General features: G+C 55.7%; 9 protein-coding genes across 9 annotated transcripts; 4 read left to right on the top strand and 5 right to left on the bottom strand.

The window, feature by feature from the left end:
• Positions 1–276: 276 nt before the first annotated feature.
• Positions 277–1,445, bottom strand: PG986_007218 (inorganic pyrophosphatase; the record flags this gene model as incomplete). The annotated part of the gene is made up of 5 exons (XM_066843440.1): positions 277–418; positions 482–565; positions 622–965; positions 1,039–1,158; positions 1,269–1,445. The coding sequence occupies 5 exons, from the start codon at positions 1,443–1,445 to the stop codon at positions 277–279; spliced, it is 867 nt and encodes a 288-aa protein (XP_066699552.1).
• A 1,199-nt stretch (positions 1,446–2,644) lies between these two features.
• Positions 2,645–3,956, top strand: PG986_007217 (uncharacterized protein; the record flags this gene model as incomplete). Its single annotated transcript, XM_066843439.1, has 2 exons — positions 2,645–2,786; positions 2,899–3,956. 2 exons carry the CDS (start codon positions 2,645–2,647, stop codon positions 3,954–3,956), a joined length of 1,200 nt encoding a protein of 399 aa, XP_066699551.1.
• Positions 3,957–4,410: 454 nt separating this feature from the next.
• On the top strand, positions 4,411–5,301 carry PG986_007216 (uncharacterized protein; the record flags this gene model as incomplete). Its single annotated transcript, XM_066843438.1, has 1 exon — positions 4,411–5,301. The coding sequence occupies one exon, from the start codon at positions 4,411–4,413 to the stop codon at positions 5,299–5,301; it is 891 nt and encodes a 296-aa protein (XP_066699550.1).
• An 80-nt stretch (positions 5,302–5,381) lies between these two features.
• PG986_007215 (DRB0094 family RNA ligase) lies at positions 5,382–6,533 on the bottom strand (the record flags this gene model as incomplete). Its single annotated transcript, XM_066843437.1, has 1 exon — positions 5,382–6,533. The coding sequence occupies one exon, from the start codon at positions 6,531–6,533 to the stop codon at positions 5,382–5,384; it is 1,152 nt and encodes a 383-aa protein (XP_066699549.1).
• Positions 6,534–7,718: 1,185 nt separating this feature from the next.
• PG986_007214 (alpha/beta hydrolase family domain-containing protein) lies at positions 7,719–9,091 on the top strand (the record flags this gene model as incomplete). Its single annotated transcript, XM_066843436.1, has 3 exons — positions 7,719–7,939; positions 8,017–8,843; positions 8,925–9,091. The coding sequence occupies 3 exons, from the start codon at positions 7,719–7,721 to the stop codon at positions 9,089–9,091; spliced, it is 1,215 nt and encodes a 404-aa protein (XP_066699548.1).
• Positions 9,092–9,599: 508 nt separating this feature from the next.
• Positions 9,600–10,265, bottom strand: PG986_007213 (GINS complex- Sld5 component; the record flags this gene model as incomplete). Its single annotated transcript, XM_066843435.1, has 1 exon — positions 9,600–10,265. The coding sequence occupies one exon, from the start codon at positions 10,263–10,265 to the stop codon at positions 9,600–9,602; it is 666 nt and encodes a 221-aa protein (XP_066699547.1).
• A 1,004-nt stretch (positions 10,266–11,269) lies between these two features.
• Positions 11,270–11,641, bottom strand: PG986_007212 (mitochondrial 54S ribosomal protein mL53; the record flags this gene model as incomplete). Its single annotated transcript, XM_066843434.1, has 2 exons — positions 11,270–11,385; positions 11,461–11,641. 2 exons carry the CDS (start codon positions 11,639–11,641, stop codon positions 11,270–11,272), a joined length of 297 nt encoding a protein of 98 aa, XP_066699546.1.
• Positions 11,642–12,097: 456 nt separating this feature from the next.
• PG986_007211 (uncharacterized protein) lies at positions 12,098–13,360 on the top strand (the record flags this gene model as incomplete). Its single annotated transcript, XM_066843433.1, has 1 exon — positions 12,098–13,360. The coding sequence occupies one exon, from the start codon at positions 12,098–12,100 to the stop codon at positions 13,358–13,360; it is 1,263 nt and encodes a 420-aa protein (XP_066699545.1).
• A 959-nt stretch (positions 13,361–14,319) lies between these two features.
• Positions 14,320–16,257, bottom strand: PG986_007210 (uncharacterized protein; the record flags this gene model as incomplete). The annotated part of the gene is made up of 2 exons (XM_066843432.1): positions 14,320–15,840; positions 15,979–16,257. 2 exons carry the CDS (start codon positions 16,255–16,257, stop codon positions 14,320–14,322), a joined length of 1,800 nt encoding a protein of 599 aa, XP_066699544.1.
• Positions 16,258–20,152: the final 3,895 nt, after the last annotated feature.

Below are 20,152 nucleotides of genomic sequence, written 5' to 3'. Positions count from 1 at the left end.
ATTTTCTACGTTCATGAATTAGTGCGCACATCTACGATGGCCCAGTACGGCGTCGTGTACATCTGACGTATTCAATATGTGAAGAGACAAGAAGCTGGAGGTTTTTATATGCAGTGAATTTGTATTTTTGTGCAACAACGATCAGTAAGGGGTTATAGGGGTGCTCTCTATCAACACGCTTCCGTTTTTTAGTAACCAACCACCTCTAACCCCTTTGATCGTTGGTAAATCCCCGCAAGTACTTTTTGTCTATCAGTTCCCAAGTGTATACAACATTTAAGCAGCAGCACCGCTGATGAAGAACCACTTGTCAATGGAAGCGTCAATCTTCTCCGGGGCAAGCTCCTGGTTGGAAGGCAGAGGAGGCAGCTGGTCCTGGGTGATGCGGCTGGGGGAGTTGGCAGCAGTCAAGTTGGTGCTGAACGGGAGACAAATTAGTATTCATTGTCTGGTTAGTTTGGAGTGATTCTGGATTGCTTACGTGGAAACACCGCCGGCAGGGGTCTTGCCAGTGATGAGTCTTTCCCAAGCCTCGCCACACTCGCGAATGACATCGAAAGCGTACCTATCAGCAAAGTTAGCAAGCGGTATATCGCAAAGAGAAATGGTGGCAAGACGGACTCCTTGTTCTTGCACTCGCCGGTGAAGGCGAACTGGTTCTCGGGCTTTCCATCGGGGATCTTGTAGATACGGAACCACTCGTTGGTGGCACGGAGAAGGCCGGGCAGGTGGCGCTCGACATCCTCGACGTCGTTCAGCTTGGGGGCGAGGGGGTCGTTGATGTCAACGACAATGACCTTCCAGTCGGTCTCCTCCTCGTCAAGCAGAGCCATGACACCGAGGACCTTGACCTGCTTCACCTGGCCGACATGGCCGACGAGCTCGCCGATTTCGCAAACGTCGAGAGGGTCGTTGTCACCCTTGGCCTTGGTCTCGGGGTGGATGGAGTTGGGGTCCTCCCAGGTCTGTTATGTGCAGAACGAGGTTAGATCGAGCTGGGCTCTGCCGCGTTCGGGGGAAAGGAGGGATGAGACTAACCTGGGGGAAGGCACCGTAGTTCCACAGGTAACCCTTGTGGGGGAAGCAGTTGCGGACGTAGCGAAGCTTGCCCTTCTTGATGTCCTGCTTGATGGGGTTGAGAAGCTCCTCCTTGGAGATCTAGTAGGCAAAAGTCGCGTGTCAGCAAAACAAGCAACGTATCAACCACCACGGCAGGCACAGGCTCGAGGGGCGAACGGGAAGGTCAGGTATAGTAGCAGCAGACGGACCTCGAGCTTGGCGTTGGTCCAGCGGGGGATCTCGACAATCATGTTCAGGATGCCCTTCTCCTGGTCGGCGTAGAGGGGAATGTCGTGGAAGGGGGAGACGGGGACGCCATCCTTCTCGACGTAGACGCGGTGCTCCAAGGTGTTGGGAGCGGCGACCTTGCGGACGGAGTAGGCCATGGTGGCGGAGGGGTCACGAGGACGATGAAGCTTCTGGTCGATTGATAGCGGCGCTGAGCTCGAGAGATGACGAGCTATTTGGGCGGAGCGTTGGGATGCTATTTTGGCGGAGGAAGAAGAAGACAAGGGCGATGGAGTGTTGGCAGAAGAATTATTGTGACGGAAATGGACGGCGGAGGAAATGCTGCTAGAGCGGGTAGGAGGGGGAGGGGTACGGCTACGGCTACGCTGGCCCTGCGTGCTGCTGGATTGGCCGGCCAGCTTGGAGGCTGCGATGGTGTGATTGGCCCGGCCGCGGGGTTTGCTAGTAAAGGGGAGCAGGAAGGATGACTAAGGCACCGCGGAGGCGACAAAGATTTTGAGAGGTGCTGCTGCTGCAGAACCCGGATTGCCTGCGGGAGTGTCTGACGACGAAACACAGGCGCTCGAAGCGGCAGCATAAGGTTGGTTGGGAAATGTAGATACCTATCCTTATACACTCAAAGCTCGCTCCCGCTTCCTTGTGAGGCGTGGGGGGTAGTGCACAACAACAGCCGGCTACAGAGGTATCTATCTCACAAGCCACGGCTCTCGAGAGGGACAGCGTGGAACGGAAACGACTGACGGCAAGCACAGGGCACTGGCACTGACCGGGTGGGTGAAGGGAAGACTTCAGATTAGCCTCGAGCCAATCAGGCATCCATGCCTCGGGTAGTTCTTCTTCTAATGCCTGTCTAGTTTTTCGACGTTACAGCGCATGCAGGCGGGTGTAGGTAGGTAGGCAGGTGGCGAGGCTTCACTGAAGCGACCTGGTATTCTATTTCACTCACGTACACCGACACACAAGACAGAGCGGTTTAGAGGTGGGATTGAGGGCATACTCACTAATGGGGGCTGTTCTAAAACTACATGATACGGAACTCAAAATCTAATGAAGATGCAGACCAGAGGCGTCCATTACGGGTATGCAAACAATGTAAACGCAACGATGAAGTTCTTCTACAAGCTAACATTGAAGGTACCATCGGCAGCGTTTGGAATGGTGGGGTTTTTCCGATTAGATTAGACGGATCCGACCCGCCGGGAATTGTGAGTAAACCAGTAGTAGGTGATTCGGAGAAAGGCGTGCCTAGAAACACAAGAATTTGATTCCGCGCTCGCCTCCATCCAAATCCCTCTTCCGTGTCATGTCCCTTCTCAGCCGGTTTATGAGAAGCATTATGGCGACCGAAACCAAGAAGGTTCCTATCCCCCGCCGCGGCGTCGACTACCGCGGCAAAGTCGTTCTTGCGCCCATGGTGCGCTCCGGCGAGTTGCCGTCGCGACTCTTGGCCTTGCACTACGGAGCCGACCTGGTATGGGGTACGTATTTGCATCTACTTTGCGCATTTGGGAACTTGCGACTGACGACGAATCTATGTATTACTCAGGCCCCGAAACCGTGGACAAAGCCATGATCGGCACCACCCGCAAGGTTCACGAGGACACCAAGACACTTATGTGGACGCGAAAGCCCCATCAGGGCGCGAAGCAACCTCCCCGGATGCCAAGGAGAGCATCATCTTTCAGATACACCCGGAACGAGAGGGGCGGAAACTCATCTTCCAGCTCGGCACTTCCAACCCCGATTTGGCCGTCGAAGCAGCAAAGCTTGTCGCTGCCGACGTCGCTGGGATCGATGTGAATGCCGGGTGCCCCAAGCCGTTCAGTGTGCATTGCGGCATGGGTGCTGCTCTGCTCAAGACCCCGGACCTCCTTGTCTCTATACTGGAGGCCTTGGTACAGAAGGTGGGATCCGAGCACGAAATTGGAATAAGCGTCAAGATTAGGCTGCTCGAGACGCCTGCAGAAACGGAGGCTTTGGTTCGCAAACTCGTCGCAACTGGCATCACCGGTCTGACGATACACTGCCGTACGACCCCGATGCGCCCCAGAGAGCGCGCGATTCGCGAGCAGCTGCGCATGGTGGCCGGTGTCTGCCATGAGGCCGGTGTCGCTTGTGTGATGAACGGTGACGTAGAAGGCCGTGATCATGCTTTAAGCCTGATGGAGGAGCACGGCACTGATGGGGCCATGATCGCAACGTGTGCTGAGAAGAACTCGAGCTGCTTCCGGGCCAAGGCCGATGGAGGTGTTGCGCCCTGGAAAGAGGTGGTGGAGCAGTACCTGCGATGCTGCATGGATGTCGAAAATAGGTTCGGCAATACCAAGTACTTGCTTTGCCAGATCATCCCAGGCAAACAGCCCGAGTACAAACTTATTAGTGCGTGCAAGAGCTATACGAAGACCTGCGAGATGCTCGGCTTTGAGCATCTCCTGGACCAGGCCCGTGACGTGGACAACAAGCTTGACATCTACCCGAATGGCGCCAAGAAGCCAGAAGCGAAACCCAGCAACAAAACAGCAATGGCGGCGGGTGGACAAAAGGCCGAATATCGCGCGCAGGAAAAGAAGCCCCTGTCGGCACGGGGTGTCGCCACAACTACCCCGGCCCAGTCGGAGAAGGCAGAAGGCATGGCGATTTCTGCCTGAGTGGCACATCACACTGGAATCTTGCATTACACGGCGTACAAACATACATCTTAGCATTTGATGGAGTTGGAGTTGGCTATATCCCGGTAAAGGGGCTAGAATTTGAAGGTTTTCTGCAGCAAAACTGGGCGCTGCCTCATGAAGCCTTTGCCTTTTTTGTATCGCCTTGTACCATGATTATGGCATTTCTGACCCTGCTCTGTCTGTCTGCTGTCTACTGTCCATTCCAGGGTGTAATATATGAATTTCCAAGAAATACCCCTTTTGGGTAAATATGTGGCTCTATCCCATATTGCTCTTTTCAGTTTAGATTCGGTTAGTAGTAAGTGGCACTCAAAATGCGGGCTCTCCGCCTTCAGCGACTTCAGCGTTCATTCCACGAACTTGACGACACACCAGATTTCACACAAAAACACAATACCCCCCCTTTTTGCGTATGATACTCAAAGTCAAGATGACGCAGTTGCATTATCTCCCAACCGAGATACTCATTCACATCCTGCAATATGTTCGTCACGTGGACTTCCGGGCCTTTCTTTTGAGTCAGGCAACTTCGAGGCTTTTTCGAAGTATCGTTCAAGACATGATCACCTCGGCACAGCAGACCTCGCTCAGCAGCGCCCAGCGGCAAGAGAAACCTTGCCTGCACCCTTTCCTCCAGCGCAGGTTCGCGCCTCTCTTCAACACCACGGCCGCGTTTACGGCAGAAGAGCGCGCGAAAAACGTCTACTATTACCTCTCGCTCGAGGGCGACTGCACCCTCCCCTTCCGGCGTCTGCCCTGGGCGCAGGACGAGGCCGAGCGCGAGCTCTACCTTCGCCCGGAGGCCAGCTGGCGGCGTCTCCCTCTGCTGGCCGGAGACGGCGGGGCCATTACGCAGCTGGAGATCGTCAAGAACTACACGACGCAGACCAGCGACACGGTGGAGTACCTTCAGGTCGAGCTGCCCTCGCCCTCGTCGGCCATCAAGGGGCAGCAGCAGCTCACTATGGGCACGTTCTACGATCTGCTATTAGGCGAGCAAGCCACCTATGGCTGGGAGACGGGCAGCTGGGAGCTGCACCTGGGCACGAGGCTGAGGAACATCGACTTGTTGTTCGAGTACGAGTGCTATGTCTACAACGATCCGGAGCTGGTGGACTTGGACGCCCCACCACACTGCGCGGTCTTGCACGTCCTAGGCGGCTCAGGCTGTGACCAGGAGTTTGCCGGTGTAGACTGGGAAACGTGCTGGAAACCGCGAGTATTGGGACAGAAGCCGCCCAGGTGTCTGTCATGGCAGGGGCCGCTAAAGCAGATAGACGAAGGATCTGAAGTAGGAGATTATGATGTTTATGACGAATGACGCAGAATATGTATTGTAGTTCTATGTGTATGTGTGTACCTCATTATGTATAGTTGACTTAGGTAGTGCTGCAAACTCGGTCATTCCCCGTGTTTCAGCAGATAGGAGTTTGAGATGGCCTTGAAGCTGAAGTCACTACCGACATGTTTCAACACGACACCCTCCCTCTTCCTCTTATTCAAGCCGATCCCTTCGGCGCGCTGCAGCAGGTCCGGCACACTGGTGGCGATCTCCCGTAGCGGGAAGTAACCAATGACGGGTACGTGCCGCAACCCGAGCTGCTTCGCCATAGCCTCGGTCTCCTTGGGCGGCAGGTACTTCTGGGCATCGATGTCCCATACGGCGAAGACGAAGAAGTCGTGGAACCCGGCGGGGAAGCCCTCAAAGTTGCCCTGGACCGTGGCGCCACATAGCTCGCCCTGGACGGCGAGGTTGCGGTTCAGCCCTGCCATCTGCTCGGGCAGTCTGTTCCTCTTGGCGACCCTCCAGTACTGCGGTCCGGTGTCGCTATTGTTGTTGTCCTCGGCGACGTCGACGTTGCGGGAGCAGACGCTGAACCGCCCGTTGGGCTGGACGACCGTCGGCTGCTTTGCGGCGTCCGCTTCGGACAATTCCTGGAGTTTCTCGCTGTCGTTCCGCACGAAGTAGACCGTCATGGACGAGCCGTCCATCTTGGTGCTCTCCTGAAAGATTTCATCCTTCCACTCCTCGAAGACGTCGGGCAGGTTTTGGCAGCGCTCCTGGTCCGTCCTGCGGATGAAGGAGGGGATGGGCTCCTTGGGGATCTCGCTCCACCCACTCGTCTTGCTGTGCATGGCCTCCCACTTCTGCACCTTCAGGACGTCCTCGAACGAGGACTTTTGGGAGAGTTTCTCGGCCTCTTCTCGGCCATGTTCGTCCTCCAGCTTCTGTAGTACCTCAGTCAGCTCGGGGAAATCGCCGAGCGGGATCAGCAGGCCTTGGGAGATGTGACCGCGCATTTTCTGCGACTTGACCCGGAATCCTCGGTGGCCGTTCCAATCGATGAAGTTAGGCTCCAGAAAGGCCCATCTCGGGTCCTCGGCCGGGAGGAAGCTGTCGATTTCGAAGAAGACTCCTAGTTGTCCTTTCTGGAACCCACCCTTTTTTACAATGCATTGCCAGCCATCCACTAAAGCAATCTCGATCCGGTCTGCGCCCTTGATGGGTTGGATACCGGTGACTTTTCGGACCGTCACGAGTCGTCGTAGCATGGTGTGTTGTTATATAGACGCTCAGGCTTCGGTGGTTATGGTGGAAATCCGCATTCCATGACAGAGGCAGGGCTTGGTACAACACGGCCTATATCTAAATAGAGACGAGCATGTGCTGTCAAGTCCTTCCCCGGGATACAGGCCTGCACCCAAGTTCTGACGGTGACGGGAAGTGACTCAATGCCGGAGGCAGGAAGTGGCAGGGCAACTGCTGGTCTCCGGGGCGAGAAGAACCAACAAGTATCGACGTCTTATTTCTATTTATTCTTGTTATCGGGGGCCCAGGTAGAGTGAGCCATTAGGCGCATATATATATTCCCATATGGAATCCGAGATCGGTGGATTCAACTGCATCTCACAGCTGTGCAACTCTATCCTTTAGCCATAATAAAACGGGGAGCCCAAAGGTCGAGGAGTTAGGGTAGGTAGCTTCTGTCTTGCAGTGCGTCGACGTGCCTCAAGTATTGAAGTACCTATTGCACTTTGGAACGATCTTGCCCGATTGATGGAACCCTCTGTGCATTCGTCCCAATTGGTCAGCCGACACATTGACACGAGAGGTCCCGGATAGGAAAGGCATAGGGATTGATGTATTTATTCTACCTAATAGAAGACAACTGCATCTTATCCATCTCATGGAAAGCAATGGGTGCAATTGTTGATACATGTACGTATGATGTAGGCATGCGTGTAAATTGGGGATAAAACCGAAGAGGTACTGGCTGGAAAGCGGCAGGTGGGATGATGTCAACCCCGCTAAGACGGCAGTCTCTCGACGGGCTACTAACAGGGCAGGCTCAGGGAACCACCACGTACTTCCATGCGACAAACAGCCGCCATGCTTTGTCTGGACAAGCCATTGACTCTAGACATTGCAAGAGAAATAATAAGCGGCAAATTTATTGTCTCAACCCCTGAGGCCTCTTTACCCTGCTGTCGGGACCGCCGTATTCTTCATCACCACCCCCCGGTTGCGTGCGGCCTTGGATTCGGCAGACAGCAGCTCCATACCCGCCAACTCCAACTTCTTATCGGCAAACTTCAAGCTGGCTCAGGGGACCGTCGACGAATCTACCTGGGGGAGCTTGCATCCCCTCGCGCCGTAGTCATTGAATCCTGTACACCCTCTGAACCCCCAACCTACCCACCCAATCTACCTACTTATCCGTCAGACCAAAATTCGTAATGAGCGATCTGCAGAAAGCCTGGGCCAAGTCCCGGCTTACTGCAGGCATTGGTCCCGAGGCCTTCGACGAGCGAGAGGAGGAAATGGAGGAGGCCGACAGCTACATCACCGATCTCCCAGAGTCTCATCCTGACGATGACTCCTCCTCGGCCTCCTCGGCCTCATCTACAGGCACAATCATACCGTCCCCCAGCCAGAAGCTGTTTGCTAGGCCTCAAGGGTAAACCCACTCCTTTACCAAGCAGGAATCCTTCCAGCTCGCCCGACCCCAGCAATGGCTGCTAACAGGGAAAACAGCGTACCACGAGGGCGCACTTTACAGCCCATACCATGGACGACCTACTTTGAACGGGAGCTGTTCCTCCAACCTCCTGGCAGTGCGCCTGGCCTCACCCTCCATGCCTATCTCACATCCCCTGGCGACAAGGGTCCCCTGTTTGTGATGCACCATGGAGCTGGCTCGTCAGGCCTGTCGTTTGCCGTCTGCGCATCCGAGATCCGCAAGCGCGTCCCGGCTGCTGGCATGTTGTCAATCGATGCGCGGGGACACGGCTTGACCGTCACGCCTGAGGGGGAGGAGCTTGACTTGAGCTTGGGGACCCTGGCCAAAGACCTCCTGACCGTCATCACGATGACCAAGGCCGAAATGAAATGGGCAGAGCTGCCTCCCGTCATATTAGTGGGCCACTCGCTCGGGGGCGCCGTCGTCACGGAACTCGCCAAATCTGCGCAGCTAGGAAACGCGCAGCTAGGCTACGCTGTCCTTGACGTGGTCGAAGGTTCGGCAATGGATGCACTACAGAGCATGCAGACATACCTGTCTACGAGACCGACTGGTTTCGCCAGCCTCGAAGCTGGTATAGAATGGCACGTACGATCACGGACTCTACGAAACTCCACCGCGGCACGCACAAGTGTGCCAAGTTTGTTGACCAACGAACCCGCAGCAGAGGGTGATTCGCGGCCGTGGAAATGGCGAACGGATCTAGCGCAAACGCAACCCTTTTGGGAAGGCTGGTTCGTAGGTTTGAGCAAGAAGTTTCTGGAAGCAAGAGGCGGAAAGCTGCTGTTACTTGCAGGCACAGACAGACTAGACACTGAGTTGACCATTGGCCAGATGCAAGGTAAATCGTTGTACCCTATCACCCTGACTACTATCACCATTTCTCGACGTGGTGCGAACTCTATTGACTTTTGTTTTGCAGGAAAGTACAACTTGCAGGTCTTTCCAGAGGCCGGCCACTTCATACACGAAGACCTACCGGAAAAGACGGCGGTCTCTCTGGTAGACTTTCACCGCCGCAACGACAGGAGTGCTCTTGTTCTGCCGCCAAAGGTTTCGGACCTTCTCAAGCAAGGGAAAAGGGTCTAAATCCAACCCCAGTACCCATATAGAATAGGGGAGCTCGAGACACGCAGCCTGTCTCGTTCTCCCCGGCCTCGTGGCATCATATACCTTATTCCCTAGACCGAACCCATGTCGGAGATAGTGTATCGTCTCTGTTTAGAGAACAGCTACGACTCACGATTTCAAGAACTGATGACGCAAGCGGTTGACCTTGTTCCTGGCACTTCCCGCATTGTGGAGTGCAGGGGTGGCTGCAGGGGACTTTGGCTTACTACTACTGCTTGTAAGACGAGGCTTTCCCGGGGCGACGGATAGGATGACGTACCTGGCCTGTGCCAGTTGGACGGGCGCAACCTTCTGGGATTCTACCTACCATTCGGGAGGCGAACCACGGAATATTGGGTTGGGATACCGTGACGGCGATGCCATCAACGGCCCTGCGATTCGTAGATGCTTTGCTCTTGAGACTACCCCCATTCAACATAGAGAACATTTGTGTAAAGCTCCGTGTGCTTAGCAGCGTTGTATGTTCTCAAACGAGCTCGGCGGTTTCGGTGTCGACCAAGGGCTTCGCATCAGACCACCTGAGAATGATGATGTCGCCGGTCCTGCCTTGGACGTCGCCGTCGGCGTCGACGCCCTTGCCCATGACCCGGGCGTCGCGCAGCAGCCGGATGAAGACGGCGCTTTCCAGGTCGGGGGTGTCGATCATGGTGATGTTGCCGGACGTGTCGTTGAGGTTCTGCAGGGTCGGGCCGAAGGAGCCCAGGAAGGAGGCCAGGTAGTGGTTGTGCAGCAGGGCCTGGTGCCGGGTAGCGTAGGCGAGCTCGGTGGGCGAGAGGCGCGCGCGCAGGTCCGGCGTCGACAGGTAGTGCAGGGCGTGGCGGTCGACCTTGGCGAGGCGCGCGCGCAGGTAGCTGCGCACGAGGAACTTGTACCGCTCGAGCTCGGTCTGGATGACGATGAGGGCGAAGTTGCTGCGGGGGTCCATGTCGCCCGTCAGCGCCTCGACCCGCTCGATCTGCGAGGCAATGCGGCCGTTCACGCGCTCCACCAGCCCGTCCGTCGGCCAGGACAGCAGCTCCGGCGTCGAGCGCTCGGCAACCCAGACGCGGGTTAGGGATTGGAGGTCGCGCGTCTCGGAGGGGAGCCCGGACGAGGAGGGGTCGACCTCGCGGAGGATGTCGTCAATGTCCATGGTGCACAAGGTGCTGTTGGCTCTTGGAGAAGTCGGGTTCGGGGCGGGGGTGATGCGGAAAGCTCAGGGATGACAAGCAAGTAGCATACAAAATACCCCATACACCAAAAGTCGTATTGGTAGTGGGAGAACAATAGGTACAGAATATAAATCAATTAGTCGCGTCTTGCCAGGCCGAACACGCGCCAGTTGAAATTGTAGAATTGGCGGGGTTGTAGATGGATGGATGGTGGGGCATATTCATTCCCTCCCCCAATTGCATGCATACTTAAGTAGGTTAAGTATACATCATAACCTAGGTCGTGGTACAAAAAAAAAAGAAAAGCTCCTACTCCAATATACTTCAAATAGACCTCACCCAAACAACGTACTTTGAAGGTTGATAACATACATCTGTTGTTCTCTTGATTTTGCTGGTATATCTATCAACTCAGGGGACGCAGGTGCAAGTATGAGGTGCCCCTCGTAAGTATTCTGAAGAAGCATTTGCCTACAGACTCTTGGACTACCTTCCGCTCCCAAAGTACATAAGGGGCATCATGTTCGACTTGAAGCTCGGTAGACTTTGCTGGTCCCGCCGCGCGCGGAAGCGGTATTCCCGAGGGCAGTGTTTCCTGAAAGGCATCCGAGATCGACTGGGAGCTGCCACGGTCGGTGTCCCCGTCAGCAAATACGGAGACAGAAATTGCGACGGGAACGTGGACAGGCTCCGCCGTCGGCGTTACGGCAACGGTTCCTGTTCGACTCAGAATGCAGCATTGAGGGCAGAGGGCAACAGGCATCGCTGCCATGGCCCACGAGGTCAAGCTCGCATTCTATGCATATAATGTAGTGTGTACAAGCTGGGGTCAGCCGCCGAAGGTATCACGTCTTTCTCTCGTACACTGCATCCCACACCAAATATGCCGCGGCATTTGTACCATGGGAGGTTTCTGCTGGAAATAACCCAAACGCCTTTGCCATTGAATGCCTCATTGTTCCCTTACAGGCCGACCACGGTCCGTTTAACCGTCGTTCAAGTCGGCCTGCTTTTGCAGAAACCGGGAATGACGATCCACCTCCTCGATGATTCCCTTGATTCCCAACTTTGCGCCATCCAAGTTCATCTCCTTGCCGTCCTCTGCGAATAAATGCACCTGTTAGCACTGAGATGGCAATAATCACACCTCCTGCAGCTCGGAGGGGTCGAACGTACTGAACTTGACCTGGAGCATCGCAGGATCGGCCGAGGTGCGCGGCAAGAGTTTGGTGTCGATCTTCATGCCTTGATTCCGTGCATTGGCCGGCAATGACGACAGGAACAGTCGCGTCGATCGGGCGGCTGTTGAGAACGGGTTGAACTTGGTGTTCACCTCGGTGATGAACCTGGTGATCATGATTGCGACTGCTGCAGCGCTGGAATTAGCATCCTCCCTGCCAGGAACAGTCGAGTCTCCCGCACACTCACTTGGGACCCAATTGCGCTGAGCTGGAAGCCGGTCAGTGCTGTTCTAACGGAGCTTCCTTCGACATGCAAGGTGGTTTTCGCTAAGGTTGCAATGCCTAACGTTGCGAGATAGGTACATCCTTCAAATCTCAGACGCCGGTCGCGATCAATTGGCAGCTGGTCTGTGGCTGGTGGTACCGCAAAGTGTGGCAGTGCTAGCTCCGGGGTTTCTTTAAAACCAACGTCACCGAATGCCCGAGCAATTCAAGTACTTGCCTAGAGCCACATTGTATCCCTGCATTTGACTTGTAAGTCGAGGTGTCCTCCTCGGTCAGGACATGTTCGCATCTGGACTTTGCTACTTTACTACAACACCCAAAACGCCCATTTGAGAAAGCAAGCCACCATGTCGACCGACGATCGAGAACAGCGGTTCGCGGAACTGCACGACCGGCTCACATCCTTGCAAGATGCCATGTCCCAGCTGCGGGAGCTCATCGAGCGTCTCGCCAACTTCGACTTTCAGCCCGGCTCGGTACCCCTGGCCGCTGGCGATGACGACGATGTCAGCGCGGAGCTCAGCACTGAAATCATCCAGATCATACGCGAACAGAACGAAGACCTGGAGCTGCTCCACGAAGACATCACATCCCACCGGCCCCCGAAGCAGCACGACAAGGCCAGGTTAACGGACGGGGTGGAGCGATTAATGGGGGAGCTAGCCACCTGCCGCGCATCCTTCCGCAAGGCCCAGATGTCGGCCAAGCGCAACCGAGAGACTGCCCAGCGGAAAGAGCGACAGCTGTTGTTGGCAACTTTGGCTGCGTCGCCCAAGTTGCGATCTGGCGCATCATCTCCGGCATCCGACCAGCAGCAGCAGCAGCAACCGCCCGTGAGGCGGAGGAAGAAGATGCGGTCCGACATGACCAAGGACGAGCAAACGGTGTCAGCTGCCAATGACGTTACAGTAGCACTACGAAGGACCCACGACATGATGGTGGCCGAGCTGTCACGGAGCGATTTTGCGCACACGACGCTGAAGGAGTCTACGGCTGCACTGGCGCAGCTATCCGATTCGTACTCGAGCCTGGATAGTGTACTTACCCGCTCGCGAGATCTACTGGGAACTTTGCTGAAGAGCCAGAAAAGCGACACCTGGTACCTGGAGACAGCCTTCTATCTCCTCGCGGGGACACTCTGCTGGCTTGTGTACCGGCGCTTTCTGTATGGCCCGATGTGGTGGTTGATATGGCTGCCCGTCAGGACACTCTTCCGTGGCGGAGTCACAGTGACAAATTCCGTTCGGCACCGCGGCGCGGACAAGGATGTGGCAGGCTCTTCCAGCGTTCAATCGGGCGTTCCGTCGGCTGAGATGAACAACAAAGATGTCCCTACGATCGTGGTGGATCACGAGAAAACTCGAGAGTCGCCCGAACCCATTGATCCAGAATCCATGGTTGATATGATTGATCAAGTCGGACGAATCATTGACGAGTCCAAGGACGAGACACTACTGAGGGAACGAGACGACGATGAAATACCCAGCCCAAACAAGCGCATCCCAGAGGTAGAAGAGGAACCCGGCCTAACGGAGCGCATCCTGGAGGTAGATGAGGTAGAGGAGATCGCAGTACCTCAGGAGCCTGAACGGCTGAGGGATGAATTATAGCGTAGCGCAGCGAGTATTGGTTCGGTCTCCGAATGAAATAGGGAGATGAAACAGATGGCGGCCCCCGGGCAGTCTTTTACGTATGGATGCTTGACAGGTCACTCAAGATAATGAGATGTATCATGACATAGCAGCCGCTGTAGTGTGTAAGTGGTCTTGAAGCTCTATGAGAAAGGCACTACTCCTGAGCTGGGAATGGAAGGGATACCGGAATCTGAGGGCTCATGGCATAAAGAATTCGAGGTGAGGAAGATGATATCAAGTTTTCAGATGCCATGCTCGTTGCCGATACACTCGGGCTAATGTTACTACTCACAAAGACACCCAAGTGTTACTTCTTGACCTGTCAATGTTCTTTGTTGGAGTCATGGTCGCCCCCACCCCTGCCCCCTTTTCCGGGTGGCCGTTGTAGATACGAAAGCTCAAGCACGGGACAGTCCATGCCCAGACGGTGGGAACAATGACCCGACAGAGGTGCCAAGTAGGTAGGCCACGATACATTTACAGCGTGTTTCACATCATTATCTTCTGGACAGGCTGGCAAGAGACGAGAAACAAGAGGTTGGTCTCCAAGTTCATCTTTATGTGGCTCATTGGGTATCTTTCTAAATTGACAAGAAGGCAGATCCTCGCCTCTTTCTTCCTACTACTTCATTCATGCTTTGAGAGCATAAATTTGACCTTCGTTTCCCTTCTATGGTCCCCGAACTCCCAACCCCCTGGTCTGTATCATACAGAAACAAATCCATGTAGCCGCCCCTATTGACCAGACCGATGTAGCAGAACCCCCCGTTATCCAAGGAAGATGCATCATGTAAAAGGGGGCAAGAAGGGAATAATAGATACAATAGTCGAAACCCCTTTCTCTGGCGCCCACTCGGCTCGTTTATCCCATGCATACCAACAAACACATCACACCACGCCGAAACTCTTCTCTAACACAAAACATGTCTGTCTCTTTAACCGCCACCGGCTTCTGAGCCAGCGCCACTCAGAGGTGCTACTGCTATAGTATCGATCGGACTGTTTGTCGATCCCTCGAGCAATTCGTTCATGGCTCGGTCGTCCAGCTCCTGCGTCCTCCAGTCGGCCGACTCCTGGAGCGACGGGTCCAACGCATCGAGGTCGCCCAACGGCGCCGCCACCCCCAGGCCGGTGCCCGTCAGCGCCGGGTCGAACGCACTCGGGTCCATGAAGTGGTGGTGGCCGTCATCCATGTCCCCGGGCGCCCCGCTCACGGGTGTGCCCATGTCGCCCATATAGTGCTGGTGGTCCGCGCCGAGGTTGAAGATGTCGTCGTGCGCGTGGAGCTCGTTGTAGAAGTCGTTGCCGCCCGTGTCGGGTGGTGGTACGCCGTAGCCGCCGTGCATTGACGACGGATGTGGCGTGCCAGACGAGAAGTCGTGGTGTTGATGGTGGTGATCCGGTGGCGGTAGCGAAGACTGATGGGGGGACATGGTGGCAGAGGGCGGGTAGTCGTAGGGCGAGTCGGATAGGGGCACAGGCGTGCCGTGGTGGGAATAGGGAAGGTGGTTCGGCGTGCCGGCGTGGTGATGATGCATGACGGGCGCCGGCTGCGCCGTCTTGATCATGTACACGTTCTCGTGGTGGTAGCCCGGATGCGGCATGCCCTGTTGGTGGCCGTAGTGCTGAGGAGGCCCGACCGTCTGCACGCTTTGCGCATAGTACTCGCTCTGCGGCAAGGCCGTGTTGTACCCGGCCGGCAGCGGCTTATTGGGGTTCTGGTAGCTGTAGTGCGAAATGGTACGCGCATGCGACGGGTGGTGTTGGTACGGCGAGTATACGGCCCGGCCGCCGCCGGGGTGGTAGTCGGCGTCGGGATGGTCTGCACTGCGCGCCCGCGAATTCTGCATGCGCGGGGCCACCGGAAGGCCGCCGTCGAAGACGTCTTTGGGCTCGGGCACCTCCCAGTCCTCGTCGCTGTCGAAACCGCTGCCGGGCTTCTTGGCCTTCTTGGACTTGGAGGGCGTGAACTTGTAGTCGGGGAAGGCGCGGGCGTGGTTGTCGCGCTCGATGCGCGCCCAGTCGTTGTACTGCTCGATGACCTCCTTGGGCTCCTGGGCCCACCCCTGCCCGCACACGGCCGAGACGATCTGGTGGTTCTCGTGCGAGAAGCGCATCTTGACCCGGTTCTGGTGGTGCTTGCGGTACAGCATGAAGGCGTTCATCGGCCGCTTGATCTTGTGGTTCTTGTCCGACTCCACCTCGCGCCGCCGCGTCTCGATCGACCGGTTCACCCACGCTTCGATGTCGGCGTCCGTCACGTCCGTCACCCTTTTGCACATGACTGAAAGGGGCTCGTCGAAGTTGAACTTGGGATCTGAATCGTTCGCAGGCTTCTTCTTTCCCTTGGCCTTGGGCTTCGGTTTCGGTTTCGGCTTGGAGACGCCGCCGGACTGAACGCTGCGCAACGGATCCGATTCGGCCGCCGCCGCCGTCGAGTGGCGCAGAGCATAGCGCTTCGCTGGGGGCATGGGCGGCGAGTAAAAACCCGAATGAGGAGTGATCTTTTTCTCCGAGTTAGTCTGGATCTCCTTTTGAGACTTGCCGGGCATTTCAAGCCGCGTAGGGTCAAAATAAGAAGAGGCTGCACTTACCGATCCGGGATCCGGGTCTGGGTATTGCGAGTCGAAGCTGTCGTCATGGTAGTAACCAGGCGTGCCTCCATGGCTCGGCGTTCCCTCATAGGGGCTGGGGTACATGGGCACGCCATGTTTATTAAAGGGACTCTGTGTTTGGTGGCGAGGAGGATATGGCACGCCGACAGCTGGCGCGGACTGGTTGTAGTTGACGAGATGTTGGAACCCACTGGAGAAGTCTGCGCCTGCATCGGGGTGTTGCGAAGGCGCCGGGGAGGCGGGTCTTGTGTTCGCCATGTCTCCTTCGATCAAAGTATTAAGTCTCTCGAGACTGTTCCTGTTTCCTGGAGACAAGGAGGTTTCCAAGGAAGCAGGGTGCGAATATAGGAGATTAGATATTAGATGTAAGGCAGGGCAATATTAGGACTAGATTCTCGTAAGGTCAATGGGGACTCGCCGTTGCGGCTCTGGCTCGCATGGACTGGCCCGTGACGGTGTGATGAGTGATCATGCGACCTAGCTAGGGTCCAGGTAGCGAAGACTCCCGGTCGGATGGTGAAGTCGTAGCGGGCCACTGCTGCTACGTTTCCTTCTCACTCTCCGAGCACTGCGTGTCTCTGGATAAGAGACTGTGAGCTGTGAGCCCGGTTAGTGTCTTGTCTGAACCAAGGCCCCGGTCCGCACCTTAGCAGCTGTGATAGCGGTGTGTCTGTGTGCTGAATGTCACGGGGTTGCCGCGCAAGGGTGTGGGCAAAATCTGAGCCCGGGGTGTTGCGAGATGGGGACGGTGATTATTTTGGAAAGCGTCGACGACAATATGACGGAACAGCAAGATTAGAGGCAGTCGGCGCTTCTATCAGGTTGGTCTACTGCGCGGGAGAGACAAGGGGGTGAGAATACGTCGTCTGGTTGCGCCTGAGGTTTCAGAAACTCTTGTCAGTTGATGTATACTTCAAGCGTTATCCAGATGGCTGTGGGCTGCGATGCCTGTTTTTGGCTCCTAGCAGAGGGCGATGTCGCTTGTATTACAGAGCTGCGTCTGTAGCGCCATGTACGTGCATGTAGAGAGGTAATGTTTATGTGTGCGTGTGTATCTCCCTACGTGAATGATACGAAGATACAGAGGGAGCGGTAGGGGGCGGTGGGATTAGTGGAAAGACCTATCAAAAACACACAAGACGTGGGATTGTCTTGTACTGCTTCTGCTGTTAGGTTGAAGTGGGAGGGTGCTGGGGGACAGGGCCTGGCGGGGTGTGCGTGTAGACAAGAGGCTCAAAAAGAATGAGATGTCACGCAGTATTGGGAGGAAACTAACCTGTGTGGTGATGGACGGCCGTCTCTGCCTGGCAGCTCAAAGACGCGCGCGGTATTGAGACGCGTCTGCTGTCCCTTTCCTCTTGGAGAGAGGTTTGTATGCGAAGTGGTAATATATCCACCTCCTGTCTGCCTACTCTGCGCCTGGGAGGGATCTCTCTGCTGCAAGATGCAGGCAGATAGATAGATATTGGAGGGGGAGACACAGCAGACCGGCAGATAGGATGCTGGAGAGCTGGACATGTACACGCCCCTGGGCGAATGCCACTAACACCCGGTATCAGATGGAGACAGTTAGATGCAGCCTTGCTGTACCTGTGCTCTGCACAAGCCTCTTCTGAGTTTTTCTTTGTTCTCCCCCCTTTTGCTTTTGGTCTTCTCCCCTCTTCCCGCCTGCTTGGACCGTCGTCTACTACTTCAATGGTGAAGCGCAGGCGCGCAGGACTAGTGTTGTTGGCTACTGGGTGTACGTAAGGCAATGTACCGATGAGTTCAAAAGCTGCTGCTACTACCGGCTTAAAGGGAGGTTGTCTTTGATGTGAAAGAAGAGCCGAGGGCCGATCGAAAGAGAAGGTGACTTTATGTTGGTTTATTTTGTCTGTTCGATATAGAGAATCCCAACGTAACAAGGTCTTTGGCGGAGGCAAGGTATAGGTGCTGCCAAAGGAAGCCGGGCAAAGAGAACGGGGGAGATGGGCTGGAGCACCGGCTTTGTTTGCCTTGTTCTGCTATGTCCAGTCTGTTGTTCCCGCGGCGTAACAGGCTCTTTGGAGAAGCGACCAACAGCATCGGAAGAAAGAAAAGGGTACATGGCCTTTTCTTGGGACGCCGGGACTTTGTATGGACCATCTGCCAGTGTGAACGAACGGCTTTGTGGGCGTGGCAGGGGCGGCGTCCATTACCGCTTTCGGAAGGATGAAAGAAAGAAGCCGCCCGAGGACGGATGGGGGGAAGGGGGGAAAGACAGGCAGAGAGGATGGAGTGAGAGACAGTCGAGCAGAATGGAAGCGAACGCAGAAGGAAAGGACAAGGACCGCTCTCCGGCCGCCAGTCACACGCCAGAATTATCTCTGGCGCCCAATCCAACGTGCTGCGCACCCGTCTTCGGGCAGGGGCGTTTCTATTTCCGAAATCTGGGGGTCCTCGGTACATTCCGAGGCCCTGTTCGGGAAACGGGAGGGACTATACTGGGCGCCTGGGCTGTCTGCTTGCGAGGGGACTCGATTCCAGAGGCGAAGAAAGGATTGGGGCCGCCGCCGTCTTCTTCCTCCTACATATCTGGGCTGGATGGCCCTGGCTAAGACAGTCATCTCCCCCCCCAAAGAGAAGACAAGCAGGCCTGCCTCACTTACTCTTCCAGACGCCGACACAGTCATAAGCCACAGCCATAGCCATAGCCGAGGACTACTTCTTCTCTGGCAGGGGAGTCAACTAATCGGAGACATACAAGCCGGGTGTTTATTATTTTCGAGTTCACTTGAACCTTGAACACGACCAATGGCCCAGTCGACCTGGTCAAACCCGCCATTCGATCTCGGGTTCGAGGAGTATGGAGTTTGGGGACGACACATGTGTTCGCCCGAAGGCAAGTGCGGTTGCCTGTTGCTGCCCTGGGGATTCCTGCCGTCGTGTGTCAAGAGGGTCATGTGCAAATGCGAGCGGGTTGTTGGTCCGGGCTGCTGTGGAATGCTGGTGATGGCATGTCCGGAAACGTGCTGTGTGGCCCTCTCGTGGCGTGCCTGGGCCTAACATCTCCCGCATTCCAGTGCCCGTTGAAGAATACGGGCGAGGCGAGTGGCAGAAAGTCGGCCTGTATGGTCCATGATTGATGTTCTTCGCCTGCTGCTGTAGTGTGGCAGCCAAAGCTGATGCGTGTCGTTGGGGCTAGGAAAGAGCAAGGGAGCAAGCAAGCAGCAGCACATGGATGCTTAGTAACGAGCGTACTTGCCGCACAACATCCAGCTTCTCCCTCAACTCTTGCGCGTCAGGCCGCAGCATGTCAGATGGGGAGAGAGTATCCGAATTTGCAGAGTTCCAACCCATCTATTGCCCATGCACTCGTGGTGGTGGTGCAATAGAACGATCCAACATCTGCTGTCCTCTTGCCGCCTTCTGGGCTTGGCAGCCACCGTAGCTACGATGCAACCGTCGTGTCCATCCCTGGCCCTGGCCCTGGCCCTGGCCCTGACCCTGATCCCGATCCCCAAATCTGCTCCCGACCCTGTTTGTCACCGCCCTCTTGCATGAACTCACGGCTACTTGCATTAGCGTCGATGCCGGGGTGGCTGTTTGGACGTCGGTCGCACACGAAATCGAGGCTTCTTCTCCCCCATCGTCTGTCTACCTATTAATCAGGATCTCCTCAACCGGGGCTGCCTGCCTTAAGTAAGTAAGTACACCTTTATGGAATGGCAAGTGACACTGCATAGACATGTATACAACGACACTACTGCTACGACTGGCAGAAACTATCACCACATACTGCATTCACTGCGAGCATTTTTCATGGTATGTAATGCACTGCAGAGCCAAGCAGGTATGGCCCTGTCGGAGGAATGTTGACAGGTCACGGACACCAGCTACCGCTACCGCTCCAGCTACAGCTACAGCTACAGCTACATATGGCCTACGTGTACTTACGCCACGGCATGGGCGCCGCATATATACGGGGACTTCTTAAACATCGGCCCGCCCTTCCCTACTGCCACTGCCTACTATTTCCATTTTCTGCTTTCCGACTTTTTCTTTACTTCACTTCATAGGTATCGTCCAGTGAGGGTTGCCCTCTCCTGTTTCTTTCCTTCCCGCTTCCTCGACCTCAGCCCCGTGATGCCGCGCCGCACTTCAAAGAAGTCGGGACCAAGGTGTACAATAAACC

This window comes from Apiospora aurea (assembly GCF_038362705.1).
Source record: "Apiospora aurea strain CBS 24483 chromosome Unknown utg000005l_segment0_segment0, whole genome shotgun sequence".
In the NCBI taxonomy this organism is placed as follows: Eukaryota; Fungi; Ascomycota; class Sordariomycetes; order Amphisphaeriales; family Apiosporaceae; genus Apiospora; species Apiospora aurea.
Note: the sequence above shows the minus strand (reverse complement) of the source record. Positions and strands in the feature narration are given on the sequence as shown.